The 17991-nt window shown below is 39.4% G+C and overlaps 1 protein-coding gene across 4 annotated transcripts in view; it reads right to left on the reverse strand.

Annotated features, from left to right (window-relative positions):
• Positions 1 to 795: 795 nt before the first annotated feature.
• Positions 796 to 17991, reverse strand: part of si:ch211-266o15.1 (zinc finger MYM-type protein 4) — a 29638-nt gene continuing 12442 nt past the window's right edge. For all 4 annotated transcript variants that reach the window (XM_056394228.1, XM_056394227.1, XM_056394226.1 and 1 more), the window contains exons 16-29: positions 17600 to 17713; positions 17228 to 17271; positions 16868 to 17006; positions 10972 to 11117; positions 10751 to 10859; positions 10398 to 10625; positions 10160 to 10236; positions 9656 to 9785; positions 9390 to 9541; positions 9184 to 9298; positions 8622 to 8879; positions 8376 to 8493; positions 8226 to 8294; positions 796 to 3996 (exon numbers count right to left, since the gene is read on the reverse strand). In XM_056394228.1, the coding sequence (XP_056250203.1) occupies positions 3849 to 3996; positions 8226 to 8294; positions 8376 to 8493; positions 8622 to 8879; positions 9184 to 9298; positions 9390 to 9541; positions 9656 to 9785; positions 10160 to 10236; positions 10398 to 10625; positions 10751 to 10859; positions 10972 to 11117; positions 16868 to 17006; positions 17228 to 17271; positions 17600 to 17713 (1847 nt within the window). In that variant the 3' untranslated portion in view covers positions 796 to 3848. The remainder of the gene's footprint in view (positions 3997 to 8225; positions 8295 to 8375; positions 8494 to 8621; positions 8880 to 9183; positions 9299 to 9389; positions 9542 to 9655; positions 9786 to 10159; positions 10237 to 10397; positions 10626 to 10750; positions 10860 to 10971; positions 11118 to 16867; positions 17007 to 17227; positions 17272 to 17599; positions 17714 to 17991) is intronic.

Here is a 17991-nt window from a genome sequence, read left to right on the forward strand (position 1 = left end):
TAAAGTGTGTGTTCTCCTGTGTGTCCCAGCTCCAGATTTCAGGAACTTTCATGTCGTTAACACAACTCTCCACTAGGCAGAGCTGTTTCCATGGAGCGCTGGATCACAGGATCATTAGTTTTTGTCTGTTTCATTTTAAAATGCACCAATGCTTCAGTTTGAATCAAGATGAGAGTGACATGTTGGAGGCATTTTGTACATTATTTGTTTGGATTAAATCAGTTATGTTAGGATAGTTACTAAAAACCATCTTGTTCTTTCAGGTGAAGAATTATATTTGTTTTTTTAACGGCAGTCATAAGAATGATTAACATGTCATTACTGTTGCCACAGGCGACTTTTTGTGTGTTCACGTGTATTTCCAAACTGCTTTTAAACCTATATTTTTATTTTACTTTTTACTCATATTTGAGTAACTGCAGCAACTTCAATGTGTAACAGATTGAAAGATGTTTGAAACCAAGATTCACCATTACTAGACGAAAACATGAATGCTTCATGTTCAGCAGGCAGTGATCGGTTAGACAGAAATCATCATGGAATATTTGCTTTAATCTTTTGCTGATTTGTGGACTCCTTTAGTTTTGTTCCTCTGAAACCACTTTTGAAGCCCCTGGCTGTATATTATATATTATAATATTTTATATATTATAATATTATATATCCAAAATCAACAGAGCAGGGGACGAAAGACGAGAATAGTACTTTAACAAGGAGAGAAATGGGGAAGCAAAGCTTAATTAATGCTGATGTTCACAGATAAACTGATGTAAAACACATTTAAATACACACAAAAAAACTTTACACATTTTATAAATCTATGTTTCAAAACTTCAGTTACACTCTCATCATCACATTTCATTTCCATCATGTTTTCAATATAAATCCTCTGACTTGAAACCAAGGACAAGAACTTATAATACTTAATGGCAATATAACATTTTGTGCATGACAATAAAACATCCTGGTCTTGAGTTTAAGACATCAGTGATAATGTGACGGTGTGTTACAGTTTGCTGTTTAAAGAGATTCACCAACATTTCCACAGCTCTTTGTCAGGATAATGCTAACGGCTAATGTCTCTCAGTTGAGACTGTGAATGCTAAAATGTCATTGATAGAGCACTGGAGAGATGTCAGCGTGGTGTGATTTGCAGTGCATTCAGAAAGTATCCAGACCCCTTCAGTGTTTTCATATTCTATGTTGCAGCCTGATAAAATAATTTAAATTAACCCCCCCATCAATTTACACTCAAAACCTCATAATGACAAAGCGAAAACAGAATTTTAGAAATGTATTAAAAATGAAAAAAAATGAAAAAGGAAAAACAACTATCACATTAACATTAGTATTCAGACTTTGCTATGACACTTGAAATTTAGGTTTCCCTCATTTCTCTTAATTGTCTTCGAGACGTTTCTACACCTTGATTGGAGTCCTCCTGTGTTAATTCAGCTGATTGGACATGATTAGTAAAGGCACACACCTGTCTAAGTAAGGTCTCACAGCTGACAGTGAATATCAGAGCAGGAAACAAGAGGAGGAAGGAGCTGCCTGCAGAGCTCTGACAGGCTTGTGTCAGGACACAGGATCTCTGGAGCTCAGCCAGAGGGACCATCGGGTTCCTGGTCACCTCTAGTATCGAAGCCCTTCTCCCCCGACAGGAGTTCGGCCTGGTGGCCAGCTCTAGGAAGTGTCCTGGTTGTTATAAACTTCTTCCATTTCAGAATTATGGAAGTCACAAATGCTTTTTTTGTGGTCTTCCACAGATCTGTGCCTAGACACATTTTTTATCTCTGCAGGCACCTTCCTCCTCATGATTTGGTTTCTGCTCTGATATTCATATCAGCTGTGAGACCTTATATAGACAGGTGTGTGTCCAATCAGCTGTATTTACCACAGGTGGACTCCAATCAAGGTGTAGAAACATCAAAGATGATCAAAAGAAATGGGAGGAACCTGAGCTAAATTTCAAGTGTCACAGCAAAGTGTCCGCAGCACAACAACATGTGGAAAAACTGAAGGGGTCTGAATACTTTGTGATTGCACTGTATGACTCACTGTAACTCATTTACACTGTAACATGGATTTTATATCAAATGTTAACATGAGGCAAAAGTAAAGGCACATTGGCCTCCATGACAAAATATCCAAAATGACAAATGAGAATTTATTATCACAAAAAGAGAGAAATCTCAACAGTAACATACGTCTTAGATATTTAGCTTTCTGGTCAACCAGCAGAATTCTGACATGAAGATTTCTGTTTTCAAAAAATCCAAGATACAACCTCTAAACTGTAAGAGAGGGCAGTCACCAGTGTGTCATGGACATTACAGTATGAAGGCATGAAAGTTCAGTATGTCCAGACATTGTTTGTTGTTAGTAAAATATCTCACAATGTTTTTGGGTTTATTATACAATGTTCTGTCTATGGAGTGAGTCACCAGGACTCCCTGTGTACAAATGAAATTGGTAAATATGTTAGGCACATCGTCATAACACTTGTTTTATATTGTATATATTCCCAATGAAAAACATACTACACCATAAAACATGCAGTTATAATATAGAAAACCTTGGATTAGGGTTAGGAAAAGTACTGTGAGTTTGACTCTTTCAAATCTCCAGACCGGATTTCCTCAGTTTAGGGAACAAAGTCAAATGGAAGAAAAAAGCAAAACAAAAACAGGGAATCATGTCCCACGGGAGGAAATAATGGCACTGAAGAATGAGACATAAAAGGGAATGAAGGAGGGCGTCCATACTCAATGGTTTAAATACATTACTGCCAGAGGGAATAAGGGGATTAGAGGAAACCATGGAGAGAAAAAACGCCAGTAAACGCCCATGAAGATGGAGAGTGAAAGACAGAGGGAGAAGGGTTGTTGTTGGGAAGGAAATAAGGCCACATAGGATGAAGAATATAAAAAGGGGAGCAACATAATAACAGATTACTATTTAAGAATGAAACAACAAAACGTGAGGCACTGATATATACTGATTTAACAATATACTGATAAATATCTGTTTAACAACATATTAGATTATATATTGGCTTTTAATCAAATGTCAGATGTCATCCATCTTGAATGTGATGAATTTGATGCAGATTTTTCAAACTACATATTTAATCTTTAATTCATCAATACTACAGTGGCTGTGAGGACTGGTTCACCTACACTAGTTTTGTGCAGCTAAGCATGAATACACCTCATGACTGAATAACAAAAGCTGCTCAGATTTCATTCTTTTAGGTTTTGGTGTTTTTTTCTCCAAATCCTTAAATACCTGTATCAGCCTTAAAAACTTTATACCAGTCAAAACTCTCCATGTGAGCAACTGCAGATGCAAAGAGGAGCAACAGCTATAAAGCAGCCCTGCTCACAGCAGCTCAGACTGTTTGTTGTTCCCACTGGTCTAATATTGTGATAAACCGTACATCTGCATTCACCATTACTGGTGGTCAATCAACCCAATACATGTGATAAATGCTGCATTAACAATGAACTCATTAACACTCCCTTTTCCATATTCAACAGTATCAGATGGTTGTAAACTCATTGTGCATTTATGTGAGGAGCAGATGGCCACTGAGGTAACTAAATACAATTATCCCACAATCCCAGTTCTGCAAAAATGTCTCTCTTTGTGTAAGAGTGTCATTTCATCATATCTCTGTTTGTTCTGTCTTTGAAAGCCTGGTGGTCCGAGTCCGAACCCGAACTCCCCGCTTCACAGACCTGTCAGCCTCAGTCTGCGATGACTGATGGGTGTATGTACAGTTGGAATTCACTGTGAGCGTTTCTGGTACAGAGAGGATCATGGGTAGGCAGACAGGCTTTATATCACTGTAAGCTGTTATTATTAGTGCTGGCTGAGGACTGACGCTGGGCTGCATCCTGTTCCTGATGAACCTCTCTGACGGCCAGGATGCGTGTGAGCATGCTCTGTAGAGTGGTTCCCTCTAGTGGCTGAGCAGTGTACCAGTGTGAACTGTTGAGGTAAACAGAATGGAAACAGAAAAAGTCAGAAAAATCTACATTTCATCCACTTTTCAGTGGCAACATTAAGACATTCGGCATGTATGCAGCTACAAATGACACTGAAGAAACTGTATGAATTTCCATAATTAACCATTATGTCATGTTTCCTTCTCTGGGAAGGTTGAGGTGGTGAGGAGACTAAACCACAGTATCAGCGGTAAATCCCTCTTTCTCTGTGAGGAGTTTGGTGCCTTTTTCTAAAACTTGTGTAGCCTCACCAATACTACTTTGTTTGGGCAAATAGGGTGAATTTATGGCATCTTAGATTGTATATCTTATTTTATAAACACTTATTGCATTTTTAAATTGATCCCATTTTTGAAGACTAAAAAGTAGACCGTAGGTATGCTAACAGTGCTAAATGATTATTCACTTGACATACAGCAGACAACATAACAGTACACCCCTGTGCTATATTACTAAAATGATAAATGATTCAAAATTATATCATCTTACAATAAGTGTATTATTTTGAAGTTGAAGTGTAAGGCATTTGATCGTATATATAATTAAAATCAAACAGGTTAGAAAGACTGTAGAGCTTCAATGCAATGAAAGTGAGTTTACCTGTGATCAATGTAACAAATTTGATGACACCTGTGATTTCCAGTCAAGACTACACAACAAGGTTATATAAATAACGTGTGGACACCACAGCTTCCGCAGCTGTGGCCTCAATTGTATCTAATGCAACATGGCTCCAGGTGGTAAGAACACACCTGAACAAGTAAGACACCAGATTGTGAGACTTGAGGTGAGGAGCTATATCACCGATAACAGAGGGCACAGTGGCCGTCAAAAATTAAAATAATTGAAGGGACTTTTGTTGGTTTTTTAAAATGGACCTTTCATTGTAGTTTAATTAGTCAAACATTTCTGTTTTTCAAAGTAAAAGCATCCAATCTTCTTGGGATTTGGATAAAAAAATTAAATTGTATTGCATTACATTTTTAGGTTGTCACTATTTCCAGTGTCTTTGTTGTAAGTAATGTTAGAGTGCCAATTTTATTTATATTTTCATGTGAAGCACTCTGTGCATGAATATTCTTTTATTGTGAAGCACTCTGAGCTTGTATAATTGCTGCTATGGAAATGTATTATTTTATTATTATTATTAAAAAAACTTTTTTCCACTATCCCCCACCGCTTTCTGCCTCTCTCTGAGCGTTGAGAGTAGGAAGACTTGGAAGACTTTCTCTCTGTCTCTCCTCTAGTTTTCTGGACAACTGCTCGTCCACTTCACTTCAAACTTGGCAGGTTTATTGCTGAGGACCTGAGGAAGTGAAGTGTGAAGTGTGAAGCTGTTTGGATGAGCAGTTGTCGAGATCCAAACCCAAACATAATCTAACCCTCACATTAACATGTCACATGAGCAGTGATGTCATCAGTGAGTCTCAGAATGTAGCTTTGAACACAGATGAACAGTGATGTCATCAGCGAGTCTCAGAATGTAGCTTTGAACACAGATGAACAGTGATGTCATCAGCGAGTCTCAGAATGTGGCTTTGAACACAGATGAACAGTGATGTCATCACCTTCCTTTGATTTTGGTTCTAGCAGCTACATTTAGAAGGAAACATTTCTCTTGTGTCAGTTGGTGAAGTGAAGAATGACAAAAGGTTTTTTTCAAAGTACTTCATTCTGTGTTTCCCTGGAATCCAATACCTGAGGACGATGAGAAAAGCATCCAACTCAAGGAGCTCAAGGAGCACACGGTACCGCTACCGTACACTGGCTCCCATCTCACAGGTGGATGACACCCTGTTTGGGAGCCTTAAACCAAGTCCACCGGAGAAACCTGAAATCTCCCTGGCCATGCCTCAAGAGGGAGAGACGGCTCAAGACAGACAGCGTCAAATGGAGAGACATCAGCTCCGAGAGAACCAGGAGAGAGTCGACCTGGAAGACCTCGACCAGAGGAGAAAGAACCAGCAGCGTCAGCAGATGAAACTCAATGCTGAGACTGTACGGGCCGAGGAGCAGAGGAGAGAGGAGCGGGAGGAAGAGCTGCTGAGATCCAGACTGAGGGCCCAGAGAGAGAAAGAGCTGGCTGTGATGAAAGAACGAGAAGAAGCTCTGCTGAGGACAATACTCAGACAGAAGGAGGAGGAAGACAAGCTACGTCAGAGAGTGCTGCGCAAGACTGTCCACCAACAGCTGTGGGAACGTGAGCAGTCAGCAATGTCCAGGCGAAGACAGAGCATCAGCGCAGCCAATCAGCTGATCATGGAGGAACAGCAACGACGTATGCGCCTCCATGAGATTGCAGAGGAGACGCTGATGGAGCTGAGGTTCATCGGGATCCCTGAAAAATACTGCAGGAGAGTGGCAGTGTTTCCAAGGCCCCGCACACAGGATTCAACCAGGATCAACAGCACTGAGTCTGACCTGAGGCCAACCTGCCTCCCAGCCATCAGCAGATCAGCTAAAGCCCCCATCTGCAAACTTCAGCCAGCCTCTGCTACGTCATCGTACACCCGCCTCCCACCCATCTGGTCCAAACACCAGTGATCTGGACCAGCCTGATCCTCCATGTCCTGCCAGCCCCTCTCCCTTCCTTACCCTCCCCCATTTCCCTTCCTTACCCTAACCCTTACCCTCCTTCCCCCTCTTTAACCTCCCCGTTTTCCCTTCCTTACCCTAACCTTTACCCTTCCACCCCTCCATTTCCCTCCTCTTTTCCTTTCATTTCTTCTAAGTTTATATATATGGGTTTTTCTCCCACAATCCCAAAAACTTGAAAAGTGATTTGTTTCTTTGGTTTTTTTTTTTTGTTGCAAATTTCAAGTTTAACTACATAAATGAAACTTTAAATTTGCCAATCAACAAAGTCAAAAACAAAATAGCCTTTCATAAATAAACTATGAAAAAAATATAGTACAATGTCTGGACTTACATATTGTTTACATTTCTGTTGCTACGGTTCTTTGATGATATGCACTCTAACACCCAGAATATTTACAGTGAAGATAATTTCAAATTAGGATAAACACAAGAAACTATATCTATATAAATCTATTTATAACTTCTTTATGTCAACCAAAGAAAATCTTGGGTCTGAAATCTCAGCTACTCTTCAACCAATCGATAAAGATAAAAATAGAATTTGCAACATGACATATTGAAACATGTCAACTCTCATATGTTCACACTCAAAGCCTCATGTGTTTAACATGAAAGTGGACGGATCATCCTGACACAGACAAGTTACAGTAGTTGATACAACTACTTTTTCCTTGGGGGAGAAACATGTCTGTTGTTTACATGCTATTCAGATGTGCTAGTTAGCAATGGCTTCTCACTCTTCCTCCTCTATCTCTTGCCCAGTGTGTCTTATATTTAGTTATTCCTCTGCCTCCTTTAGTGATAATGGTTCATCTAATAAATGCAGTTTATTTGACCTGGAGGTGAGGCTCAGTGAACTGGAAGGGCCACTCTGCTTTCCTGCAGCTCCAGGTTTACACCCGGTCTTGTTTCTAGATATTTGAGCTAACACCAGTTACATTGCTCAGATTCCCACTGTAGTTCATTTATGCTATTTAAAGAAATTGTTTGACCTTTTGAGAATTAAGCTTATTCACTTTTTTGCCGAGAGTTACATGAAAAGACCAATATCACTCTCATATCTGTCCAAGAAATATGAAACTACAGCCAGTAGCTGGTAAGCTTAGTTTAGACTAGAAATAAAGGGAAACAGTTGGCTTCACAATGGTAAGGTAACAAAATCCTCCTAGCAGCACCTCCAAAGCTCACAGGTCGACACATTATATATTGTTTGTGAGGTTTTACGGAGGGTTATGATGGATGTTTTCTTTGCAGTATGTTTTCTTAGCACAGAGCCAGGCTAGCTGTTTCCCCCTGTTTCCAGTGTTTGTGCTAAGCTAAACTAACTGGCTGCTTGCTGTAGCATCATATTTAGTGTAAAAACATGAGAGCAGTATCAATCATGTAAGTCTCCACAACAAAGTGAATAACTTTATTTCCCAAATGTTCAAATCATCAGCTGTAACCCTTCTTATATAGAGCAAAGTCGATCATCAGCAGGTAAAGACAGGCTACCTCTAACTTCTTTTTGTCTTTTAGAGCTTCCAAAGCAAAGTCCTGGTAATAAGTGACACATTCAACAAGGAAAAATCAGACATCACTGAATCTCTTTAACGTTAGAGGACCGACTCTGACCTGTGTGTGTGCACATTCTGTTCAGGCTGGAGGTAAAACACGTCAGTTCTCTTCTTCACAGACTCCGGGCTGTTGGAGAGGACAGAGAAGATGTTTGTCACGTCTTAGCCGGAGTTAATAGTGTTAGTTTGCAGGTAACCTGTGTCTCACCATCTAGAGAGGTAGAACTCGTAGAGTCTGACAGGACAGTGCAGAGGGTTGGTGACATTTTCTAGCATCTCCATGTCTCCCTCATTCTCTGCTCTGCTCTCTCTTTTTCTGAGTCGCTCTTGAAACAACAGTAAAAAGCAAAACTCATTTAGTGAGTATTTCCAAACACATTACGTTTTTAAGGCATGGAGTCAATTTGTAAATCTGTTTTGATGTTCAGTAGTGTGAAGCAATTTCATTGCTCACCTGTGTCCTCCCGGCTGGGCGTGGCAGAGCTGCTTCTCTGGTGCTGGAGGTAGTGGACTTTGCCAGTTCGGTTGCAGGCTTTGGAGCGTCGAGTGAAGTTGATAAAGGAGAGACTTTGGTGCTGCGCCAGCGTAGTCAAGTGGAAGGTTTTGGTGCAGAAGAAGAGCAGTGTGTTGAGCAACACTATGGGGGAGTAGGCGCCCAACTGCTTACACTCCCACAGGTAGGACTCTTCAACACGGGAGGAAACAACACCAACTGTAGGAGGAAATAGGAAACAGGGAAAGAGTTGAGAGAAATATGTGGCTCTTCAGCTGCAAAATGCCCCACTGTGTTCATCAGCTAGTCGCTAACTTTACCTAACAGTGGATATATCAGCTTCCTGTTTCTGCTGGACATCACTAACGAGAGCGATGAGAGTAACACAAACCAGTAAAGATGCAGGTTTAGATGCAATTAAAACTTAAAACTATTTCACATTAAAACATTGAATGGCAATTGTAGAAAAAAGCCTAACATAAATAGCATCAAGAATGTGGTGTGACTGTGTCAATGATCATACCACTTGGTAGTAATTTAGGCCTCCAGAGTTGCAGCATCCCAGTGATCTCAGTGGCAAATTGACTGTAGAGCTCGTCAGTGAAGATGTTCTGTATGCGGCCCTGCATGAACAGATACTGTCCAAAGAGGAGGAGACATAAAAGAATGAGTCAATAAACAGAACGCGTTAGAGACAGTGACGCGTTTGTGTGTGTGTGTGTGTGTGACCTGTTGTATCCCCAGACAGAGGTAGAAGATGCTGTCTGGGCTGTAGGTCTCTCCATTGGGCCGTCTCACTTCTCTGACGAAGCGAGACAGAGCAAAGCTCAGCTCAGCAGAGTCACACTGAAGGATGTCTTCTTTAATATCCACTAGATTGGCTACAGGTGGAGAGAATGTAAAACATGACTGCTATAGAATAAAAAACAATCAACAGATCAGAGTAAAACACAAGAGGAAGTAAATCGAAAATAGTAAAGAGAACTGAGGCTCACACTCTTGTGGCTGTTTGTTGCGCTGTTGGACCCAGCTCTTCCAGGCTTTAACCCCATACAGGTGGTTCAGTTTGGAGGCGGCGGGGGTCACCACTGCAGTGCGCTCCGATGAAACAGTCCGCCTTCGACCCTGGATAAACAGAGATGCAATGACTACTGGGTGGCGAATGGAAAGTTGACTGAGAAGAAAATTGCACTTTCTGGGTAATAATTGGTGTACTTGTAAAGTTTTTCTGGTCCCATAAATACATGTCGAATTTAAGTCTGTCATAACATAATAGGACAAGGTGGTTCTCTGTGATAAAAGATAACCAAGTGCTGAAGTTCCTATAGCACTTGAACGCACCATGTCACAACATCAGGTGTCAGCCAGAGAATCACAGAGCAGCCTGCAAGAAAACTTGTCTCCATACAAATCAGAAGGTTTTTAAAGGTTAAAATCTAATGCTGATAAAATGAATCTGAGATTATCCAAAGACTGCTGACCTATTGGGAGATTCATACCCGTTTCCGGCCGTAGAAACCCTCTCTGGGTCTCTTTACTCCTCTCTGTGGAGGAGGTGACTTCTGACCCAGTGATTCTGCAGAAAAACACACACAAAACACTTTTAAGTGACATGAATGTTTTGTCCTTAGTAAACTTACTTAAATGTGTTTGGGTGCTGGCATCCTAAACAATCACAAGTCAGCAACTACATGTCATCCTACATTAACTATCACTTTACATTTCATGATATCTCACCAGATGGTAAGTCAGTCTCCAAGTCCATCATGGGAGAGGAGGGCGGTTGATGCTCGGCACTGGTGGTGGGCTGGGCATTAAGCTGGGGATCAGTTGAGTCTGTGCTCCTCTCTGAACTTACAGTGAAAGGCGGGTCGGCTTGTACTGCTTTTTGAGTGTCTTCATCTTCATGGATTATGGGAGTGACCACTTGTGACCTTGTGTCTCCACTATGAGAACCGCTCTGGTCTGTAGCAGACACAAAAAATAAAACACAGATGAGGTCTGCTTCTTGCTTTGTTACTGTGGCAAAAATATCTAAGACTTAACAGAACTTTAATATGTACAAAGATCCACTTCTCTCAAACACTCGCCTGCACTGGAATCTTTCTGTTTTTCTTCTTTAACAGCAAATGGCTGTGATTGGACAGCTGCATCTTTCATGTCCTTCTTCTGTGGTGGCACCAGCACAGGTACTGGAACCTGGACAGAAAATGTGAGAAAAGACTTCACATTTCATTCTCTGCTGCAAAGATTTAATACGCAGTCTTTTAATCATTAAACTTTTACAGAATGAGAATGTAATGGGACGTACAGGCATGGGCATAGCCATCGGAACAGGTGTGTGCTGGGAGTACATGTTCATGGGCACTGGGATGAAGACCGGCACTGGGACTGGTACCATGACCACCTTCACGTTCTCCTCTCCTGCTGAGGAGAGAACTGAGGGCAGAGCCAGAGCTGGAGGAGGGAGAGAGGGAGGGAGAAATGACAGACAGGGAAAAATAGGTATCAATAGGAAACAGATACAGTAACACAGGAAGATAATCAAGAGTGACTCAGGTATTGAATTGAAACCATAATTTTGAAAAGGACAAATAAAAAAAGTTGTATTTACGCTTAAAACTTTTAAGGGTGGGGTTAATATTTTTTGTTTTTATTAAATAAATATCTCCACCCACAAAGGAGGTCATCTTTTCACCCGTGTTTGGTTGTTTGTTTGTCAGCAGGATTATGCAAAAAGTACAGAACCATTTCGGACCTTACTTGGATGGGACATGAGCCAGGGAAGAATCTATTAAATTAAAGTGGCAGATTCTGATAATTTATTATGAATTTGAATTGTTTTTCCGTAGTCTGGTGTATGTTGTTAGACATCAGCCTTGATGGAGGACCCTTCTTGTTTAAAAATACATTCATAAATTCATTCATATTTAGCATGGGCAAAATATTTCATGATTAAAGTATTTTTTATGTATATTTTTATTGTTTATGTATGCATTATTTTTATGTATCTACATATCATATTCATCATCATCAAGCTGTAAGAGTATATCAAAAATGACTATAAAATGAGCACATAGCTCATAATCTCTACCTGGTGAGAGGTAACGTTTTACCATACACCCCTCAGCTCTTTACTAATATCTCTTAATGAATGAACAGTCTTGATTTATTGAAAATAAATTTACACTACACATTTAAGGAAACAAACAGCGACATCATCTACTGATACCTGACTGCCGATGTTTATTTGAAGTAAATCAACTAGCTATAGTTTCCTGTTTATACTAATAAGTCTACATTAAGGGATCGACCTATGCACCAGCAGTCATCACCAGTACTCAACACATTTATTTTTCTTTTACAACATTAAGATTTCCTCAGTTTCAAGTGATTTGAGTGACCAGTGTCAAACTGATATCATCATCTGCTGCTGGCTCTCCTTACAGACACTAATATGGCTATTTACATGTACAGTACAGATCAGGAGTTAGTGTTAATAAATCTGCTGAGGCCGTTTCCCCTTACCTTAACCTGAACCTAACCCTTAACCAGTCATTTATAATAATTCCTAACCTGACCACAACCGTAACCCAACACTATCCATCCAAACAAATGTATTACCAGGATATGGCCAGCAGATGTTGCCAGTTTTGAAACAGTGAATCATTTTCAAGACAACTGCTATATATACTGTTTATAGTGCTTCAGAAAGCGCTGCCTCCCACATCACTGGTCGCACCTGTCTGCACTTATTTCAGTTAACAATGACAGATGCTTCTGTGAAGTGGAGAAATTGAAATTTAATATTTTCTAAGATCCTTGATAATTTAGTAGAGACTGATCTAAGATTGACATGTGGGTTCAGATTAGTAGTTTGTTTGTAACTTTTAAACAACACTGATATATGAACCTTATAGTCATTACTATCTATTGATTCTATACTCGTTTTACAAGGCATTACACTTATTACTATGTCCATCCATCATCAGACTGATGGAGGTTGTCTGTATGTGAAATCTGGCAGGTAAAATCTGAGAAATAAATCGCCCCAAACACATTTTTCCCTCAAATTAAATTTATTGACATATTTTTTTGCATTTAACAAACAAGAACAACCTATTCAAAGTGTTGACAATGTTCTTTGGAAAAAAAAACCAAAACAATCTGATCCATGTCAGTTTAACCGAAAACAATGTAAAAAACAAAACATGCACATACAGTACAGAAGTTAAAAAAACACAAGAGACAGTAGGTTGTAAAATAAGTAAAAAGTAAACATCAAAGATGTAATACAGGGCTGCAATCAACTCATGTTCAACTCAAACTTCAACCAAGCCGGAGCGGACTTGCTTTGACAGCAGACGGATGAACTGAGGTCAGCCTTGGTTCACATGACTGCATCAGTAGTGAGGTACCTCAAAGAATTTAAGCTTAAACTTTCATACATCACACATTCATATTAAATCATATCAGCCTCTGGTAAATAAGGCAGTAACGCTGCATCCAAATTACGATTTCCATCTAAGAACGACTTTTTACAAACCCTGCAGTGGGTCCAGATGCCTCTCTCTGGGAAAATGGTCAGATTTTTTAACAACTAAGTGTTTTCTATTTTTGACATGTCAATCAGATGCGATCAAATTCAATTGCATAACATTAAATAATTAAAATTGCCACAAACATAAATTTTTTATTTTATTTTTTGTCATGCAAACTGCCAATGTACTGGCTATGCAAGATCAACCTAATTTACTCTAATAATAATGCTTTCTTTTGCCATGTTTGAGCTGCTATTACTGTGACCGTTTACTCATTCAGCCACTTTTACCTCATCATTCAACATTTATTAAAAGTACACTTCTTTTATAGTGAGCCTGGAATTAGAAAATGAACTCTAGCATGGCGCCTATGTAGACACAGAGTCTACAGAAAAAATTTGCCCTGGTCTTACAATGACTTTGAATGGAACAAAAAAAATAATTTAATACTTATTCAGTACTCAAGTATAACACACAAAGTAAAAGGACATTATTGGCACAGTTGCTTGGATCCAGCCACATGAACCTGCATTTCCTTGTGAAGCAAATCAGCTTGCTGGCATTTGCTATTGGTTTAGGAGCCATTTCCCAAACACATTAGAATTAGGTGTGGACCATAAAAACTGTTTATACATGATGTTTGGGGAAAACGAATCCTGTGGTCTGTATCTGGGGAAGCAGCTAGGCACAAGTGACCTTAATAAATATAAGAGCCAGGTTACAGACTGTATGACAGGTGTTCTTCTGCACTGAAATAGACAATTAGTGAATAACTTTTCAGCCTGTAACCTGAAGTGACATCACATCATTGGACATGGGTGATTGCAAAACATACCTGTGTGTGCCATACAGGCAATTTCCTGAGGCAATTTACACAACACAAACAAATCACTGGGACATTAGATTTGTGAGTTTTAGGACACTTGACAAATGCACCAGGGTCGGAATCAGATTTTATGGCATTTCACGTATTTTGACATGATTTAAGAGGAATTATTTTTTCCTTACATATTACAGTACTGTCTGTTGGTCATTGTATTTGTCTAGACAGTCTGTCGATCACTCATGGACCACTAAGGTTCAACACATAAAATAAATACCTTTAATGGGAAGGTGATACAGACAGCCATGAGAATATGGTCTTCAAAACCATCATAAATACTGATATCACTTGTTCATTATAAAAACACAGAAACACCCCTTCAAGTGCATAATTTCACAGCACTACCAGTTCGCAAATACACATTCACGTAACGACTGAAAACAAACGGTCATTCTGCCTCTGCTGTCAATCAAGTTTTGGGTTAAACTTAAACAGACAATGACAAAAAGATAAAGTTAAGGTCACTGAAATAGTGTAGGTGTAAACATAAGCAGTTAACCCTGTAGCTTGTTAATCTTTGTCCAGGGTGAGGGTAGGAGATGAATTCTCGTGTCAGCAGATCAGGAAGCTGTGGAGAGAAAAACTTGGGTGACACACTCGACCCTCTTAAGAAGTCAGTGTAATTTACTTGAAAAACGCACATCACTTTCAACAGATCATGTCAGTAGATAACTGCTGTTACTCTGACTGTAATATCATTAACATAGTTGTAGTTATCACACTTTACACACACTATACAAACATGAAATAGGAAACCTTTAATACTGTGGTGCAAACAACAGCTTTTTTAATATCTGATGCTGAAATTTTAGAGAATAACTGAGCTTATTCAGAAGGCTCACCTTGTGCTTCCAGTTCAGGAGCTGTTTTGTAGATCAGTCTGGTGTGGTAGAGTTCAAAACAGGGCACAGGACAGAGGCTGGGCTCTCCTGAACACGTCTTACAGTAATATGAAGTTTGCCTTCTCGCTGTTGCACTACTCTTCTCACAGTCTTTTGTGTCAGAGTGCTCCTCATCTTTTCTCTTCCCATCTTTCTCATCTTGTACCTCCTCTTCTGTTTTCTTCTCTGGCTCCTCCTCCTCCTCCATCTTCTGCTTCTTTCTCTGCTCTTCTTCCTCTTCCTCCACCTTCTTCCTTTTGTATTTTGAGCACACCTTGCAGTCAGAGTCAGTCTCCCTCTTGCCCAAGAAATGCCGTCCGGTCAGGCGTGCCGGCACACCATTACATGGCTGTGTATCTCCCTGAGGTTTGGGTGACGGTGGTGGCGATGTGGATGCTTCAGCGGATGGTTGTGAGGGGCTATCTAGCAGAGCTGGTGCAATTATTGAAACAGCTAGTTGTGAACAACAAATAAGCGAATGAACCAAAAAATGAATGAATGAATCAAATAGATGCTGCATTGGATTGTGACAAACTACATGTAAATTCCATTTATGTGTCTTTTTGTCTTCATGTTCTTAACTGTCTTTTGTAAAGCACTTTGTTTTACCTTGTTGTTGAAAGGTAATATGCTAATAAAACTTGCCTGGTGACAAAAGGACACAGCAACCACGGCCTGGAGGAGCATGGCTACTTTCATCAGAGATACTTAAACTAGGTTTTATATATTATATATAGGGCTGGGTATCAAACTTTCATACTTTCGTGAACCAGCTGAATTGGTTTGACCCTATCGATGATCAAAAATGCCTCATCATTCTAATAATGCTGGTGTTTGGCTGTTTATTTACACAAACACATTTCAGTGTGTAAAGAGCTTAAAAATAAAACTACAGTAAAACTAAAATTTGAACCATAATGTGATATGTAATTTTCTTTTTGTTAAAATGGATTTGATGAAATTGGTACACAAAAATGAAATTGTTAATAATCGTCAGGTAAGTCAAGGTATCGGTGTCAGTACCAATATTGAATATTTCTGACTGATACCCAGGCCTTATAATATACTAGTATATAATATAATAGTATAATAATATATACTAGTATATGCACTATATTGATGCATGCTGTGGGAAATTGCACTGACTGATGCCAAATATTCTGCATTAAAATAGCAATTTACATTTCTAACCATTTCTCAGGATTAAAATGTTTTTCCGTCAGAGTTGTATCATTGTCTTGACAGAAAAGTCTGAGATTTTATACTAAATAGAAAATCAATATTAGACCAGTGTATCAAATAATATTAAAGTTCAACCAAGCGCAATATTATATTCTGCAATGCATTTAGGTAAAAGCTGTTTTGCTTCAGTGACGATTCATTTATAATTCAAATTGGCTTATCTGATTTTTTGTGAAAGGAAAATATCAAAACATAGCAAATGCTTCAAAGTGCAAACAGTGTGTAAACAGAAGGAGATTTCTTTTGGAGAGATTTTTCCACACTTCAAGCAGAACTGGTGATTCAGCACCATCAGAGATTGACAATATCACATTAACAGAAATGGTGGAAATAGTAGAAAATTGTATAAAACTGTTTCAATCTCTAGGGAGACAGATTTAAAATACTTAATACTTCAAACATGTTTCAAATGTCTGAATCAACAATGTAGAGTGTGTTCACCTGTTATGCAGTGGCTTCAGAAAGTATTCAGATCCTTTCACTTTTTGGACACTGAAGGAGTCTGATACTTTTTGAAGCCATTGTGTTTAAATCCTTTCGTGCAGTTTCTTTGTCAGGATGCTGCTGGTCAGTGTGTAGCTCAGCTTCTGCTCTGTTCTGTGTAAACAAGGTGTAATGAGTCTAAACTATCAGAACCTGTTCAAGTGTTTTTTAAGTTACCTGCTGATGCAGTGGAAGGTGTGGGCAGCTGGCACATGATTTCTTGGTCCATAGTGAAGGGTCGACACAGAACCGACTTGTTCTTCATTTGACGTCGGCGGGACACAGGCACACGCATGGCGTCGGTCTGAGTACTGGCCTGGACACAGACATTAGAAATAAACAGCAAGAATAAGCAAAGAAGATCTGATCTGATTCTTCATCATAAATACTATAAGTCGCAAGACAGTTTCTTATTTCTGATCAAACATGTAGAAAAATAACTTTTGGGTGCTGCAGCAGTTAAACATTACTGAGTCTAGATGTAGAGTTATGTGTTAGGTCTACCCTGAGTCAAACAGACACACACAAAGTACATACGTGGTCGAGGTTCTTGCCGTCAACGTTGGAGGTTGGAAGTGCTCCTGCAAAAGACGAAGAAAGATATAACAGATCTGCATGCATATCCTAAATACATAAACAATTACCTAATAATCCTATATTGGACGATTACATTAGATTACATTCCAATGTAAAAACAAATTCAACCTCTTACTATAGGGACAGAGCTTGGTTTAGTAATCCTATCATGCTGGAAAGTTGTAAGGAACTGAAGGAAACAACTGGAGAAGGGAGCTCTGCTCTGTTTTCTCTGCTGGCATCATGACCTTGACCAGGACGAGCAGCCCAAAAACAAGAGAATCAGAGATGCACTTTGAAAACACCCACCCAGGGCTATATGTATGAACTCACCAGTCAGAGCAGTATCTGCTGACACACTGGGCTGGGTGGCAGAGCCACTTGCTAATGAGACGACATCAGCAATGACAGGATTCATCTTGGAGGAGTGGTGGGGCTGAGTTGGAGCTGAAGGGAGAGAGAAAGAAGAGGAGATCATACATGAGATAAGATGATAAATTTAACATCCAAGTCCAGTTAAAAAAGAATGTTTAACATTTTTTAACCTGGACCTTATTTTCTTAAAATTTCAGACAAAGCCATTTCTTTTTTTTTTTCATTATTATTTCAAACAGTCAAAACGAAAAAAGCTACTTAAACATGTACTTGCCGCAGAGTAGTTCCCACACTGTGATGGGAACCATGCCACATTACATTTCCACTGATTCAATGTTTTAACTAGCATG

Source organism: Seriola aureovittata, chromosome 13, assembly GCF_021018895.1.
Source record: "Seriola aureovittata isolate HTS-2021-v1 ecotype China chromosome 13, ASM2101889v1, whole genome shotgun sequence".
Classification (NCBI taxonomy): Eukaryota; Metazoa; Chordata; class Actinopteri; order Carangiformes; family Carangidae; genus Seriola; species Seriola aureovittata.